This window comes from Puntigrus tetrazona, chromosome 14, assembly GCF_018831695.1.
Source record: "Puntigrus tetrazona isolate hp1 chromosome 14, ASM1883169v1, whole genome shotgun sequence".
NCBI lineage: Eukaryota > Metazoa > Chordata > Actinopteri > Cypriniformes > Cyprinidae > Puntigrus > Puntigrus tetrazona.
The window spans coordinates 1,104,179-1,121,843 of record NC_056712.1 but is presented as its reverse complement, the minus strand read 5'-3'; the positions used below and the strand labels follow the sequence as shown (position 1 = coordinate 1,121,843).

General features: G+C 34.9%; 1 protein-coding gene across 1 annotated transcript in view; it reads left to right on the top strand.

The window, feature by feature from the left end:
* aff2 (AF4/FMR2 family, member 2) overlaps positions 1-17,665 on the top strand; it is a 193,505-nt gene that overhangs the window by 100,688 nt on the left and 75,152 nt on the right. The window contains 1 exon segment of the mRNA XM_043257772.1: positions 13,252-13,296. Within this exon segment, the coding sequence (XP_043113707.1) occupies positions 13,252-13,296 (45 nt within the window).

The window sequence follows — 17,665 nt, the reverse complement described above, 5'->3', positions numbered from 1 at the left end:
CTCATTAAATATTCATACGCTTTGTGCAGTCACAGACGCTTTCACGCCGTGTGTTTAGTTTCGCACCTGGGGAAAACTTTTCAGAACGTAAGCCAGAAGCACGTTAATTGCAGTGTAACTAACCAGAATGACTGACTTTATGTAACTCGGTACAGATATAAGACGCAATAAGATATTTTTAAATGTAAATTTAAATGATTATTATATGACTATTATTAGTGGTAGGAGGAGGAGAGGTATTAGCTTTGTTTGTTTATTTTGGCATCCTTGGTAGTTCTTTAATAAATATTAATAAAAATAATAAAAATTTTATATAAAATTAAATAACCCAGTTCTTTTTCAACTGCTTACGCTTTTCAAAACTGTGCCTCTTTTTTTCTTTTTAAAAACCTGTTCTAAAATAAAATATTAAATAATCATGAATTATTATTAGTTGTTGTTGCTGTTGTACACACAGACACATAATAATAATAATAATAATAATAAAACAAATTAAATCAAAATTATCTTCACTGAAGTAAAATAATTACAATTTTAGAGAGAGAGAGAGAGAGAGAGAGGAGAAGGAAGGAAATAAAGAGAGAAAGAATAATGAAAAGAAGCTGTGAAGAAATAAAAAAATAATTATTATAAATTAAATAAAATTTTAGTTGTTTTCATAAAATAAAATAAAAATTTAAAATAAAAACGATGGTTTGCGATATCATTTTTCCTTTTGGATAAACAGTCTGTGTAAACATTACATGTAATGTATTATTGATCCGAAGATTACATCTACAAAACAAATAAAACTATAGCATAAATGTAAACATTCACATTACTATTAAAAAATAGTATAGTCCCGATTTTTTTATTTTTTTTTTTATTTTATTTATTTTTTTTTCAGCTGTACAGTTTCAACAGCAGAGAGCTAGTATTATACAGCGTCATCCAGCTCTCATTACACAGTGATTTGTTTTTGCTGACTAATCAGGTGAACAGGTAAGCGTTCTTCCTGCAGCTTGGGGTTTTGTAGGTCAGTGGGTGAATGCTTGAATCGGCGAGCGTGTTAAATGTGACCCGTTGGTCTCGCGGTGATGTTCTGGCTTTGATAATGAGGTCGTCTGGGGGTCCCGTTTATCCGAGCCGTACGTCACTAGCTCCAGGAGTGATTCTAGAAGCGACGGGAACGAAAAACCCCGACCCGAGTGAAACCTCACACCCGCCGCTTCCGCCGTAAATCGCATCCATGCGCTTCAGAAAGGCTGATCGGTAACATTCGGCCCTCAATTACATTCGTTACCGTTAGAAACGTCTTTGTGTAAGCCAGAAGTGATTTATTCCAGCCACTTTATTGGCTAGCAAAGGTAGATTTAGAGGAGATGATGTGCTTTAATTCCTCTGATTCGCTCTCCCTCCTGTGGTCTCTACCTCCCTCATTTGTTAGAGGCAGGCCTGGAGCTTATTAATTTTCACAGGAGGAGACTGGCTGGAGAGCTAACAGTGTTTGCTGCAGGGCATGGTGGGTAGCAGGCTGAATGATTTGCGAGCTCAGATTAATAATCTCAGTTCCCGGCGGGATTACCCGGCTCCCTCTCTCTCCGGTGACATTCCGGACTGGGCCTTCTTTATGCCTGGGTGGTCATATTTGGAGAGTGTCCCGGGGTTCCGTTTTCATCCTCCTCCTCCTCCTCCTCCTCTTCTTCTGCTGCCCCGTCACGCCTGTGCAGGCATCTGAGGGATGTTGTGATCTGCATGGTAATTAGGCGTCTTTGTTGCGCGGCGGCGGTGGGAAAGGTGTCTGTGTGCGCCAGGACCGGCAGTCTGAGGGACTCCAGCCGTCTGGAGCAGGACCGCGATCCATTCAGAGCTCACTCCAGTCACTTTTTTTTTTTTTGTTTTCTGCCCTTATAAATTCTTGAATAAATTATCATTTCATTACATGAATAAATAAATAAATTCCGTACACGTTTTTGAATTTCAAGTGATGCAATGGAATTCTAGATGTAAATAAAAAAATGAAACTCTAATGCTGCTGTATGTTGGTAATAATGGGTTTTACCCAGGAGCATATTAGCATAAACTCAACATATGAAGTATTTCTAAATGTATTAATTGTCCTTAGATTGTTATTGTAAATTATTAACTACTACTATGAAATCTACTTACTTCTTACTATTGTACTGCTTATAATAATAATTATAATATTTACTGTAATTTTTACTAATAATGTTGAATTATACACAGATTACTATTATTATTATTCAACATATATATTATTCAACATATATATATATATATATATATATATATATATATATATATATATATATTTTAATGATAAGTGTATATATACATACACTTATCATTAAATTATTATTATTATTATTATTATTATTATTATTATTATTATTATTCACTAAACAAATATGGCAACTGTGGTAAGAGCAAATAAAAAATGCATTATATTATATAAATCATATAATAGAACGTGTATGAAACTTTATAGATAATGTAACCCATATACCTAAATATATACATAAATGTACACTATTAATACTATTTGATCCTAAATAATTTCTAAAGTATAATCCTAAAGTGTTTGAAAATACACTTTATTTTTAAACATTTAAGCAGCATCACATAAGCAAATATTAGTGTGGTTCTGATTTGTAGTATACCAATACAGCTATAAGAATGGTTTTGCAAAATTAATTAATATGAATATGATTTAAAAATATCATACTATGCACAAGATAATAAAACTCTTTTAAAGATTTTTGATTTAATTGAATTTATTATTGTTTTTACGTTGCCCATTTTATAGTCTGTTGGACTATGCACCTTTTGTTTGACTCTTTAAATAATTCTTAAGTTCTGAATATTGACTTGAGCGCAAATCCTAGAGTCAGCATACATCGCTCTAAACACATTTCTCCCGGTCAGGATTCACTCTGCGGAGCACTAGCTTTATTCTCAGTAGCTCCTTTTCGCAACATCCCCAAAGTATTGTTGTGTGTAATTGAACTGTGTCAGATTTAACGGCATCAAGTTCATCTCGATAGCAGCTGTTACGAGATGATTCATCAAATAGCACGCTATCGTTATCATCTCGGTGCGCGTAATGCTCTGATAGCATGTAATCTGCTAACCTATGGCGGCTCGGCGCCCGTTCCAGCGTTATGGTGACGGGTCCCGAGGGTCACAGCGGAGAGAGCCCCGGTCCCCGAGGGCCGGCTGCGGAGCGCACACGCCTTCCCCGGGTCTCGGAGCTGATGTTTAGCCTCATGGCTAGTGTCAGGCTAAGCACTGGTGGCAGGGGATTGTACCACGCTCAGTGGGAGGATGCCAAACTGTCAACACACGTTAACATCCCCACTGCCGCCGCGCCGACAACTTCCCAGCGCACAAGATCCAGTCAGGCCTGCTGAAGTGAGCAGCGGAGACAGAGACGCGCGCACACACACACACACACACACACACAACGCCACAGTGAGTTCACACAAAGACCACAAAACAGCCCAGAGCAACAGATCCGCAAGGTTATGGATGTGCTCTGAAAGCTTTCTTGAGCAAAGCAACAAAAAAAAAAAAAACACACAAATCTGATGCCAGTGTTCTAGGTTTTCTCGGATCAGATAGCTTTCATCTGTATAGCAAGGCTTATTTTTAGTTTTTTCGGGGTTTTTTTTTAATTAGACGGCGCTCTGCGTGACCAAAGTTTATTTTATGTGTCTCTGTAGAGTTTTCTGAGAGCTAACAGCAAGTTTTAAGCGCTTTGGCATGAAACTTGTCTGTCAAAGTGTGCGCTACAGATGCGAATAAAACCTCAAATCCAGTGTTTTTGATAAAGTTAGGGGTTTAATCCAGGGGTTTTCAGAGTTCAGACTTCAGGGACCACCAACAAGCCCGAAGGAGATCTAAATTAAATTTAGAAAGAAACAACAAAATCCTTTATTTATTTATTTATTTGACTTTCAAATGTAACGTGTTAAAGTGTTAAAATGTTAAAGTGTTAAAACGTTAAAACGTATCATTTTAAATATATGTTAAAGACAACAGTTTAAATTTACGGTTTCATTCTGCTTCCAAAAACAAGAGATTAATCACAGTTATTATATTCTTTGTACAGTAAGTTTAAGCGGTACAATATTATGCCAAAACTGAATTTAGTTTTCCTTTTTAGTGAGTAGAAAAATGTACACTTTCAACCTGAAACAAATGTTTTCCTGCTAATATTTCAATAATTTGCTTTATTTATCAACCTCTAAGATTATCTAAATGTATATATATATATATATATATATATATATATATATATATATATATATATATATATATATATTATTTTATATATATATATATATATATATATTATAAGTTTTAGAAAGGTGTATATATTTAGCAAACTTAATCATTTTCAACATGTTATTTATTTTTTTTACATTTCTTTTTGACAAAAAGTGGCATAAAACCATTTAAGAAATGTTGATGCTATTGAAAAACGATAATTTGTAATGTAGAAATATTAGTTTTCAAATTGTATATATTTGATTTGATTTTAATGAGTCATTGAATCACTGAAGGTGGATTCTTTCCATAACAAAAAAAGCACGGTAACGCTCTGAGATGTGATGCGGCTTTATTTGTAACTATTTTCATTGTCAAAACAGGTCAAAAACAATACTGTGTTTAAAATGTAGCGTACTATATAGTTTTTGATTACTACTGTTTTAGAGGTTCCCTAAAAAGAACCTTGCAATGCTCCTGTTTGCATCACATAACCAGCTTTATAAGTATGGCTTTTCTGGCATGGTAAACCTGCTCCGTAACTCACCTGGTACGCAGAGAAAAACGGTAGCTTCATAGCTACGCATTGGAAAACACTCAACCCTAGCAACGGCGTATTTTTCTAGCAGCGGTTTTTTGCGCAAAAAAAAATCTAGATATCAAGTTCTCTCGCATCCGACAAGAGATCGTTCGAGGAACTGTCCTTCTGTCACTCATATTCGGCAGAAGCGGTGCGACGTGGTTCGCCGCTCTCTTGGCAGTCGCTCAACGGAAGACAAACTTGTGAAATGAGAGTGACATTCTTCCTGCTAGAGTTAAGAATTGGGCGAGAACCGTGTTTACTTTGAATCGGTGGTGACTTACCAATCCGCCTCGACCGAAATCACAAACGAGGTGTGGAAAACAGGTTAGACGTGTGAAAACCAGCCCTCGGAATATGAGATGCCGAAAACAGACACATGTCGTCTAGCCAGGCACTGACGGGTGGACAGGAATGTTGACAAAGAGGAAAAAGAAGAAAAGAAAAAAAAAGCCAATTAGGAAGCCTTTGAGTCTAATAAACTGGCTGATAATGGAACTGCTGTGAAAAGCATATTTGGCAAAGGCCATGAGAAATTGAAGCAAAGCTGGAGAATCGCTGGAACAAGCACATTACGGAGCCAGTCAGCACCGGGATAGTCTCCGCATATCCCTTTTTAATTTAACAAAGTAAAAAGGAATTCAAAAGAAGAAGAAGAAAAAAAAAAAACACTTAAATAAATGTAATGCCGGGAACATGTATTGGAGTTGACAGGACTGAATGCAGCGGGAAGCAGAGGCTTGCTTTTTAAGACAAGCTGATTTTTTGCCACATTGCATGCTTCATTCACTGACATGGTTCTCTGAGGATTTGCTCATGGAGATGTGATTTTTATTTATTTTTTTTTTTGCAAGGCATCTGTTGCCTTGCAAACGCTCTTTGGGTTTAAAGATGACTACTGAATGGTGTTTAGGGGTGTTTTTTGAATTCCGTTTGACCTCTTCCGTGAAAGTTCATCTCGCATTAAAATGTAAATTGACCTTCTCTCAAGGCTTCAAGAACCTCCACAAATCGGCGTGTACACTAATTGAATATTTATTATCATAGTGCTAACATTTCTTTTAATTAAAAATAAGCATTGGTACGAGTAATTAATTGCATATTTATTTATTTCCAACTTCCAACATCTATCTATCTATCTATAATATTTTTTATGATTAATTATGGGCTTCTGGGATCCTGAATAAATATGTTATAATTTTTTCTCCTTATTTATTTATTTGTTTGTTAGTTTTAACACTGTAGAGTATGTAACAGTTAACTGTTAACTATGACTTTTTTCATCAATACATTCTTAGTTAGCTGCTTAATAATAGTTAGTAAGGTAGTTGTTAAGTTTAAGTATTGGGTAGGATCATGGATGTAAAATAAAGCATTAATATTTACTTAACTACTACTAATAAATGGCTATTATTCTACTAATGTGCATTCTAATAAGCAACTAATAGGTTTCACCGTAAAATAAAGTGTTACCTTATTTATTATTATTATTACTAATACAACTACATGTTAGTTGCTTTATGTTGGTTGTACCACCTGACTTGATTTTATTAACAAATAGATTTTTTTGTTGGTTTTTAAGATAACCAATAAACACTTGGAAACATAAAAGCATCACACTGACAATTTAAAAAATGCTATGATTGTGATTTTTAAATCCGAAATCAGAAACATCCTCGTCGTAGGTAATGTTTATTCAAGTCACTGTACGAATTATGTTTTTTATGTATGTTTTGAGGAAGCAAACAAAGAAAAGAAAGAAAGAAAGAAGTCATTACATCACCAGCGTCCCACCTCAAGTCCTCAGATGACTTATCAATGACCAAAATATACATCTCCAAGTATTCAGTAGTGTCACATATCGAAGAATTTCGATCTAAGAGATGAATGTTTATGTTCAGTCATTGAACGTCACACCTTGTAGCGTGCTCTTTAATACAGTGCATATAGCAGCGCTGAATAGCAGATGTTAAGGTGTCTACAAAGGGGAGACGCTGTCGAGAGACGTGTTGAATATTGAATGGGTTTCTCGAGGCTGTGTCTTCTAGCAGTAGGGGCCCTTGAAGAAACTTGAAAGAGATTGCATTACATTATCCAAGTGTAGAACTGGTTTTGTCAACACATCTAGAGGCTACCCCTCGTGGCCTAGCCTGTGTGAAGGTGCCTCCTTAACAACTACATTTGGTCCGGTCACACTAAATCATGTATGATGGGACGGGTTGGAGCGAGGGCGAGAAGCCAGAGAGCGTGAACCGGCTTTCGTTTTCTCTCTCGCTGTCTGTCTTCTCAGCTCAAAGACTCCATTACACATGACAGATCAAAGACTCTCTGACAGGCTTCCAGAGACACACATCTCCATTTGCGTGGCAAACAAACCCGCCTCGCAATTTTACCCCCTTCGTGTTTTATGTATTTTTAATTTTTTGCCTGACGCTCCCTTGCAGTCGTTTTTCTTTTGCTACGTTCACACCGCAGCAGGATAAGGTTGCCTGTCCTGTTTTATAGAGCTAAATGCGGTTGCGTTCGCAAACAGTTTAGTCACGAACAAACGCGGCATCCGAATTGTACGACCAGAGTTAATGATGTTCAATAAAAACGAACAAATACATTTGTTAGTTGAGATTTGCTAGATTTACTCAACCGGACTCAAAACCGAAAAGTTTAGTTTTGTCAGGTTTTGTCTTGTGTTTTTGTTTTGTCTCGGCTTGTGCTGTCTTGTGTTTTGTGTTCAGTCTTGTTTGTTTTGTTTTGTCTTATACCGTTTTGTGTTTTGTTTTGTCTAGTCTTGTTTTGTGTTTTGTCTTGTCATAAGTTGTCTTGTTTGTTTGGTTGTCTTATCTTGTGCTGTGTTGTTTTTTTGTGCTTTATCTTGTTTGTTTTGCTTTGCTTTGTTTTGTTTTTGTGTTTTGTTTTGTCTCGTCTTGTTTCGTGTTTTGTCTTGTCGTAAGTTGTCTTGTTTTTTTTTTTATGTGCGTGTTGTTAGTTTTTTTCGCGGGGGCGGTTGTCTTATCTTGTGCTGTATTGTGCTTTTTGTGCTTTAACTTGTTGGTTTCGCTTTGTCTTGTCATGTTTTGTTTTGTCTTGTACTGTTTTTTGTTTTGTCTTGTCGTAAGCCATCTTTTTTTGACGTGCGTGTTGTCTTGTTTGTATGTTTTGCCGTGTCTTGTTTTTTTCTTTTTTGTTTTGTTTTCTTGCGTTTTGCGTTTTCGCTTAGTCCCATTTTGTTTTGTGCTTTTTGTTTGCTTGCTTGCATGTTTTATTCCAGGGCAGCTGTATCTCACCGGCCACTTAAAAAAAAATCTATAATCAAGAAAAAAAGATGTAATCACGAACTTTAATTCAGAAATCAGAAACATGAAACATATATTTAATGTATTTTGCAGGGAAACAATAGGAGTCAAACATATAAACAAACAAACAAAAACAAAGGAAAAGGTCATTGCACTGAAAGTCGTGTCATGAGTTGCCTTTTTGATATTTGGAAAACAAAACTGGATTGCCTTTGTTTGTACGTCTGGGAATTAAAATTAATTCAGTGATTTTACCAGTAATTCCAGTGAAGGATTTGGGCACTTTAGTGTGTGTGTGTGTGTATCTGGTATACCTTACATCATAAGAACCAAATATCCCCACAAGTAGATAAAATGTAGAAGTGGTGGTGACATTTTTTTGGTTTGAAGAGATTTCGTCCTTCGCTTCTTCTCGCGTGACACCGTATGGAACTTCTTCTCTCATCCCGTCTGCCCACTCGTCCATGCCGAGATATGAGTATTTTCACAGGGATGCTCGTGCCACCACACTCGGCTCTGTGCGCCTTTTCCATGTCATCCATCATCTGCCTTTCCTTGTTTACTCCTCAGTCCACTGTCAGGCGTTTAGACGGACTCTTCTTTCAGCCTCTCTCGCTTTGCAAATCTGCCTATTTACACCCAGAGCTACTCTTCCACATTTTAAACGCTATTTGAGTGCTTCCTAGCGGTTCCCCACGTCAATATACCAGCCCACCTCCCCCTTTTTCCCCATATAAAAAAAAAAGACTAATACGTCTTATCTGTTGCTGATGCACAGGCGCTCTCTGAACAGCTCTTTCAGAGAAAAAAACGCACTCCTGACCCAGTAATTGTCACCGCGTTATTCCCGCGGATCCTCCGATAATTCAAAGGAATAGGTCTGCTCTGGCGCTGAAAAGATTCTGCAGTCGTGCAGAACGACGTGACTGACACCTCCTCCGTTCTCCACAGCCGAGCCGGAAAAAGAAATTTGCAGAAATTAGTGACACTTCCAGTGATCTCTGTATCTGCCAATTAAAAAGTTCTTTTTTTTTTCTCTCCTGTAGGAAGACAGAAAGACATCATGCTAAATTTGTCCTGGAAAAAAAAAAAAAAAAAAAGACACACTGGAGTGATTCACTGTGATTAAAGCTGGCAACGCCGAGTAAATCGCTCGTTTTTTCACACTTTTCTTTGTTCCGTATGCGCGAGAGTTGCTTTAAAAACATGGGTTTGAAAGAGAAGGAGCTGCATCCAATTTTCACATTTGAATTTATTCAGATAAACTTGTCTTGTACTTCGAAAAGCGCATTTAATATGCACCCATCTCGGTCTTGAGATAGAAAACTTTACAAACCAAACAAATTTAGTCATTAAAAATGTCAGCTGATGCGCATAAAAAATGTAATGCAATTAAAAATCGTAATAAATATGGAAATTAGGATAGAAATGTTCTCAAACGGTCTAGACTAATAGAAATGTGTAAAAAAAAAATGCAAGCATTTTTTTATTCATTACATTATGTATATTACTGATTTCATAGAAGTAGCATTTTATAATGCTATACAAAAATATTTAAAGTGCCATGAATAAAAAGCTCAAGTTATTATATATTAATCAACATAATTATTTCTTTTTTCCATCAAGATTGTAATAATGTAATATAATATAATATACACTGTAAAAATTCTGCTGCAATAAATTATAATAAAGGCTTGTTGAGAAATATCCAATTAACTAAACTGACATTATCTAAACTAATTTAATAATTTAAAAATAATAATTTGAAATCATTTTTCCTTTGTTGAAATTTAAGATGCTAAATATTAAGTTGCTAATATATATATATATATATATATATATATATATATATATATATATATATATATATATATATATATATATATATATACACAAACACACTGAAATGCTGTTCCAATTAATTTATATAATAGAATATACTATAATATAATAATATTTAGATTTTTTTATTATATTACAGTATTTTTATTGCAATATTTTCTTGATGTAAAAAAAAAACACCAACAGGCAATAAAAATGTTCAATTTCTTCAAATTACTCAGACACTTCTTTTGGCAGCGCTGCTTTTTGGCTTCGCAATATTTGACTTTCCAATAATCTTAACCCAAGAAGCCTCTTTGATTCACGATGGGATATTGCCAGTCGCACGGAAATCATTTGAAAACCCATTCAATCGCATTGTATCCGCAAGTACTGAGAGGTTCCCTGCTGAAACGTGGAAATAAGATCGCAGCTGGACGGTCCCTTTTTCCCGTCATTTCCCTGAATACGGCGGGGGACGCGAGGTGTTCGGGTGACTCTCGCCGTTTCTCTTTGGCCCTCTAAATATACACATTACATGATTATAAAAGCAATTTGTCCTCCCCGAAGGCTCTCGCGAACTCTTTTAACGTCCAGCCTCTCGCTCGACGCACATTAAATGTTACTGTAACTTTTGCGAGCTTTTCCAAATTGCTCTATTTTGGAGGAATTTCGATAAGAGCGAGCGTAACGTTCAGCTGTACTTCAACAAAAACGAGACTTTCTCTGGCATAAACAATTTAGCAGCGGGAACAAGCCCTCTTTCATATCACTGACATTTTCTGTCAGGCCAGAGGCAATAAGAGCGAGCTTTGCATTCAGAGCGCAGCGCAAAGCACCTTTTAGTGTCACGACTGGAATGGAAATGGGGTTCACCACAGGTAACGGAGAAATGAACTCCCGTGTCAGAGGAATGGGCTCTCTACGCCACTCTCTTAATATCAGAGCGGAGCAGGACAATGGCAGAGCAACATCTGATTAGAGCGGCTGAGCGCCAACATTCCGTTTCTATGGGAACAGGATATTATGTGCTGGCCCTGAGCAAACAGGAAGTTTATGTCTGAGAGATGTGTTTACAGTGGCCCGAGCTGGTCAGGCCGCAATCTTTAGGGATGATGGACGTTTAGTGTCTTTTGGGGGGTTTTGTGAAAGATGGTAGAGGTAGAATCAGTTTATAGTAGTGTTGTGATGATCCAAAAATTTTAAGAGCCATTATCAAGTAAAATTCCAAAATTTTTGCTAGCAAAGCATTAAATTATATATTTATATATATATATATATATATATATATATATATATATATATATATATATATATATATATATATATATTTTAACCTTCATAAACTTTATTATTAAACAAATTTTTTTATTATTTTATTTATTTATATTTATATATATATATATATATATATATATATATATATATATATGTGTGTGTGTGTGTGTGTGTGTGTGCGTGTGTGTGTCATGTTTCTGGCCAGTGCGAGAGAATGTAAAGTAGATTATTATTCATATTATTGTCTGGACATGAATACGTAAACATCTGCGTTCAAAAGAGATTTGGAAGTGTTTAGAGCTCCATGTGTCCAATCTGTATTCATATGTCTTCATGGCAAAAAAAAAAACATTAAAAAAGAATTAAATAAATCTTCAAAGATGAACTAGTTAATTCTAGAGAAAATATAACATCTATGATTTACTGCGCAATGAATTTGCAATTCTAATCATTCTTTTGGTCTCTTATGTTGTGCCAATTGCGGTCTATTAGTCGACAGGGGCCTTGCTAGCCCTTAATTAGTATTCTCATCTTCTGTCTGTTAAGTGTCGGAGAATCATTGCGGTTACATGCTTACTTGCTGACATTTCCATGCCTTATGATGCTCAGATGCGAGCTGGTGATTATCCAATTCCCAGCCTGCGTTTGAGAAGCGTTGGTGTGAGAACCGCGAGCCTCCATTATCCGAGAGCGTCCTCTTCGGAGACACTCAATTATGATGTCATCTCGCAGCTAATCAATCTTCAGAGGTGTGCTGTGGGACTTTCGTCTGAGAAGTTCAGCTCTGGCAGGAAGCCTTTCACTCGGTTCCAAAACAAGTGAGCTGCTGGCTTCTGAGATGCCTTCCTGTCCCAGACTGAAGCCGAACGCTGTGTCAGTTCATTCTTCGTGCACTGATGAGATTTTTTTCCCGCTGTATTTCCTCCTAGTCCATGAAAAATCAAATATTTAATAGATAGAAAGTTTTTTTATTTACTTGTTTGCGTGTTCGATCGTCTTTAATCACACATATATATTTATAAAATAAAAAAAATAAATAAATAAATATATATATATATATATATATATATATATATATATATATATATATATATATATATATATATATATATATATATATATATTTTTTTTTTAATATTTTATGAAATACATTGCAAATATATATTAAATACTATTATTTAAATTATATTTATTTTATTCTATTCATATTTAATTAAACTTAAATACATTAAATGCATTGCTTAAATAGAAATGTGTACTAAATACATTTATTTTACTTAATTGATATTTAATTAAAAATAATACAAATATTTATCATTTATTAAATTGTTTAAATATAAATGTATATCAAATAAATGTACCATTTTATTTCATCATTTCATTCAACATTATAAACAATATGTATTTTTATGAAATGCATTGCTTAAATACAAATGTATATTAAATACATTTATTTTGTAAATATTAAAAATAATTATTTAATGATTTCTTAAATATTTTTATATATTTTATATTTTAAAAATATTTTTTAAATACAAATGTATATTAAATGCATTTATAAATTAATTATAAATAAATGTTTTTAATTAAATAAATTAGCTTTTATACACAAATGTATATTGACTACATCATTTCATTTTATATTGAATTGAATTTATTTAGTTTAGTTTATTGGCAGTTGTGTGTCACCTAGTCACCTAAGCACATGTAAATAACATCATTTGTGTGGCGCATGGACTTTCTCTTCCAATCAGTTACTTATGTTTTATTTACAACACTGCCTTTGCAAGAAGTGGGTTGTGTATGTAGAAAGCAACGCGGAGCACTAGGCTTTCTGAACATTGTAGGTGACCTTTAATTACGTTCTCACAAAACTGCGTAATTTACAACCTTGTTATTTTTTTTGTGGGGGGGTCTTTTGTTACAGCTTTTCTTCTTTATCTCTCTCTCTCTTGCTTTCACACGTTCATTGTAACCTTTTTAATGAGAGATTTCTTATCCATTTCTCCACAGGTCAGCCTGCCCAACGACTCCAATTGTGTGGAGGAAATTCTGCGGGTGAGTTGGATTGACTCTCTTTCTCTCAGCACGCTAATTACGGCCGGTCACCTGCTCAGCGCCGCTTTACACACAATAGCACCTCACTGTCACGAGAATAAGGGCTCGTTTTTAAAGAGAAGCCCCGTTACATTAGGACTGATGGGGCAATTGTTCCAGAGCGTACCTTTAAGAATCCGTTCAGACGGACTGAGAGCGGCGAAAAGAAACCTGTCATGTTTCACGTTACTTCAAATGAAACCCTCACAATGTTTGGAAAGCATGATATTTCAGCCGCATCTGATTTTTTAAATGAATGTTTACGTTCTTGTTAGCACAACATTTTTATAATTCATCCGCTGTGTCTTTACCGCTCATAAATAGTAATAGTTCTTCATGCTCGAGTGCGTGTTTTAAACATTAAGAGACGACATGTGCAATGATGCATTCTGAAAATATCATTTATATACAATCTAATGTAATCTTTTACGTTTTCTATAAATTGCTGTACCCATATATAGTACACGTGCATAATTCTTATTCATATTCACGACTTTCAAGCCTAATATGTTATATACGTCTCTATAATATAATATAATAATAATATTGTCTATCTATCTATCTATCTATCTATCATAGATATCTTATATCTATTTATATTATGAGGTGATGATGATAGATAGATAGATAGATAGATAGATGATAGACAGACAGACAGACAGACAGACAGACAGATAGATAGATAGATAGATAGATAGATAGATAGATAGATAGATAGAGATGACAGACAGACGATAGATAGATAGATAGATAGATAGATAGATAGATAGATAGATAGATAGATGACAGACAGACGATAGATAGATAGATAGATAGATAGATAGATAGATAGATAGATAGATGACAGACAGACAGATAGATAGATAGATAGATGATAGACAGACAGACAGACAGATAGATAGATAGACGATAGATAGATAGATAGATAGATAGATAGATAGATAGATGACAGATGATAGATAGATAGATAGATAGATAGATAGATAGATAGATAGATAGATAGATAGATGACAGATGATAGATAGATAGATAGACGATAGATAGATAGATAGATAGATAGATGACAGACAGACGATAGATAGATAGATAGATAGATAGATAGATAGATAGATAGATAGATAGATGACAGACAGATAGATAGATAGATAGATAGATAGATAGATAGATAGATAGATAGATGACAGACAGATGATAGATAGATAGATAGATAGATAGATAGATAGATAGATAGATAGATGACAGACAGATGATAGATAGATAGATAGATAGATAGATAGATAGATAGATAGATAGATGACAGACAGATGATAGATAGATAGATAGATAGATAGATAGATAGATAGATAGATAGATAGATAGATGACAGACAGATGATAGATAGATAGATGATAAACAGACGATAGATAGATAAGCACTAGCCATTAAGCTCCTCGAAACGTCTTTTATTTTGCAACGTTAAGACTCGCCGCCACAGATATGAGTGTAAGTGAGGAGCAGTCGACTGACTCTGTTCGTACATCTTGTATTCTGTCAGCGAGGGCAGAGACAGAACATGTTGCCAGGGCAACCCAGAGTACATCTGCGTGCTGAAGTGCATGGTGGGATTGCTCAGAGGAACCTCACACTCGAGCGCCGCCGATGTTGAGTCACACGTGACTCATGAACGAGGACGTGTTTCGCTTCCTTCTCTAAGGGTTCAGTTCACATGCCTCAGCGTCCATGACGTGGGAAAATCCACTGAAGAGTCTTAGTGATGTCATTACGAATAATTGCTAGCTAATTGAGACGAATCCAAATAACATATTTCAGAGTTTCCTCAGTTACTGTCTAGCTAAAGTCTTTTTTTATGATGAGAACTCATTTAATGGTTCAATTCTGACTTTTAACAAACAGTTAACTATGATTTCGCCTCAATAAAATGTGCATTAATAAGCAGAAAATATGTTAACAATAAGCATGTTAAGAAGCAGCCGGTTAACATTGATATTTTCTCCCTTTACTAAAGTGTTACTGAAACCTAGTGTGCCAAATGATACCACGATACCATAGTAAACTATATTTTTTAATTATGTATTTATTTATTTAGTACACTAGGATACAAAAGTAACATAGTGCACTAAATATATATCCAGACGGCATTTGAATGATCTGATATAATGCTATCTATGTTTAGCAAAGTTGTTTCATTTCAGCTAATATTTGTCATATTCATTTGTTTAAAAAAAAACTTAATTAAAAAAACTTAATTAAAATAAAAATAGATATCTACTTTTAAGTTATTAGCTATATGCTTATTTTATTAGCATGCTTATTTTTAACACATGGTCTGTTTATTAGTCTTTATATATATATATATATATATATATATATATATATATATATATATATATATATATATATATATATATATATAAATAGTCTTTTTTTCTGGTATCCTATCAGCTAAACTTAACAACAAATATTAATAAGCATAGCATTATTTTAAAGCAAAAGTGAATGGTTTGTCAATTCCAAGAATCTGACCTTAATATAATCCCATTTAACATATTAATAAAGAGGTATAATAGTATATAAGTGGTTCTAAAATACTGAACATATGAAATGCATTCAGTGGAATTAAACAAAAATATCTTTTAATACTGTTAATAAAAAAAAAGAAAACACTTGCCAGTTGACCTGTTTCATGCATTATGATCTAATTGAACTACTTTCTATTAAGAAAGAAATAAAATACGGTTAGATGCGACAGAATATTGCTGTCAAAATCCAAATATGACTTGTCAAAGAGCGAGGAGCGGGCCGGGATGGTCGACTCGTCGATTAGGGATGTCGAGCAGTTTATTTATTCAGATTTTAGTTTTAGCTTTAATATTTTTGGCAGCGGCACTTTAAAGGTAATGAATTCATGATGTTATCATGCTGAGAGCATGTGCCGTAGACTGTCAGCACAGTAAACTCTCTGAGAGAAGTCACATCTCCAAACCCGCCTTCTTTAAAGCAGCACCCCTGCAGCCATCAAAGCACCTGCTTTTTAACAAGCCCAGCGCATTCAACAATACATTTCAAAACAGTTTGCACGAGACTTTAAATAACCCGCCGTGAGCGGCGTTCCTATTATTATGCATAAGTCTGTGTTTCTGTTTGAGCTTTGATGTATTTGCGCAGCAAAAGGTTACAGGTATTTACCCTATATATTTGTTGAATATACGTCTTTTACTCGATTATCGGGCAGAGATGTTTACGCCGGCTGTTTTAATGCACATTTAATGCAAGAAAACACGAACTTTATGACGGTTCAGAAATGCATCTTAAGACCTCTACTGTTCTCTTTAGAAAAAAAAAAAAAAAGACGATTTATGGATATTCCTAAAAATAAGGTCTTTTAGCTTAAAAACAAAGTCCGGACAGTCAAAGCCTGGATGGATTAATTTTATTAATTTTTTAATTAATTATTTTTTAATACTCACCAAGGCTGCATTCATAAAAATATAATAATAATAATAATAATAATACCGATTCATTCTTGTTATGGTAAAGCAGAATTCTCAGTAACCATTACTCAATGCTTCTTTCATAACTTGCTTCTTTCATTATTATTATCATGATTATTGTTGTTGCTGTTGTTATTGCTCACTCGCCAAACTTTTAAACGTTAATGTGACACGCTTTAAGTGCAAACGCTGCATCAAAGGTCCATTAGCCCGTTTATCTCCCGCTCTCAAAGACGTCCAAGAAATGAAGCGATTCTCCGTTTCTCCGTGGAGAGAAAGGCTTAAGCCATCAGCACGTTTTCCAAACAGCAGAAAATCCCGGTCCAGACTCACGCACACGTTCCCATTACATAACTTAAGGGTCATAAAACATCTAGAGCAGAGCCAGGTTGAGCAGATTTGTAGCTGTAGTTGGATGCGGCCGGCTGTCGCATACCCTGAGAATATATTAATGCCAAATGCGCAGGATTAATTACAATAAACGACACTGATGACGACGATAGCCCGGATTAAAACCATTGGTTTAGTTTACGTTTTTTTATATGCAAACAATTTTAAATGTCGTGCTGCATTTAGTTTGTGTTCGTCTCGGCTGATACTGAGCGGGTCATGAATATTTTGCAGCATGTCACTTGACTGTGAGGCATGTGGAAATCAGATGAGAGCGTGCAGGCACTCTTTTACCACTTAACACACTGTGTCGTGTGTATCAAGATGTTCCTGTCTGTCAAACTTCTGTGCATAGAGTAGAAGTGTGTGAATGTTGCATTAGATGTAATATATCAAATGCTGCAGGACTTTTCTCAGAACTGCTTTCCCTTTTATGAGGCGTGCTTGTA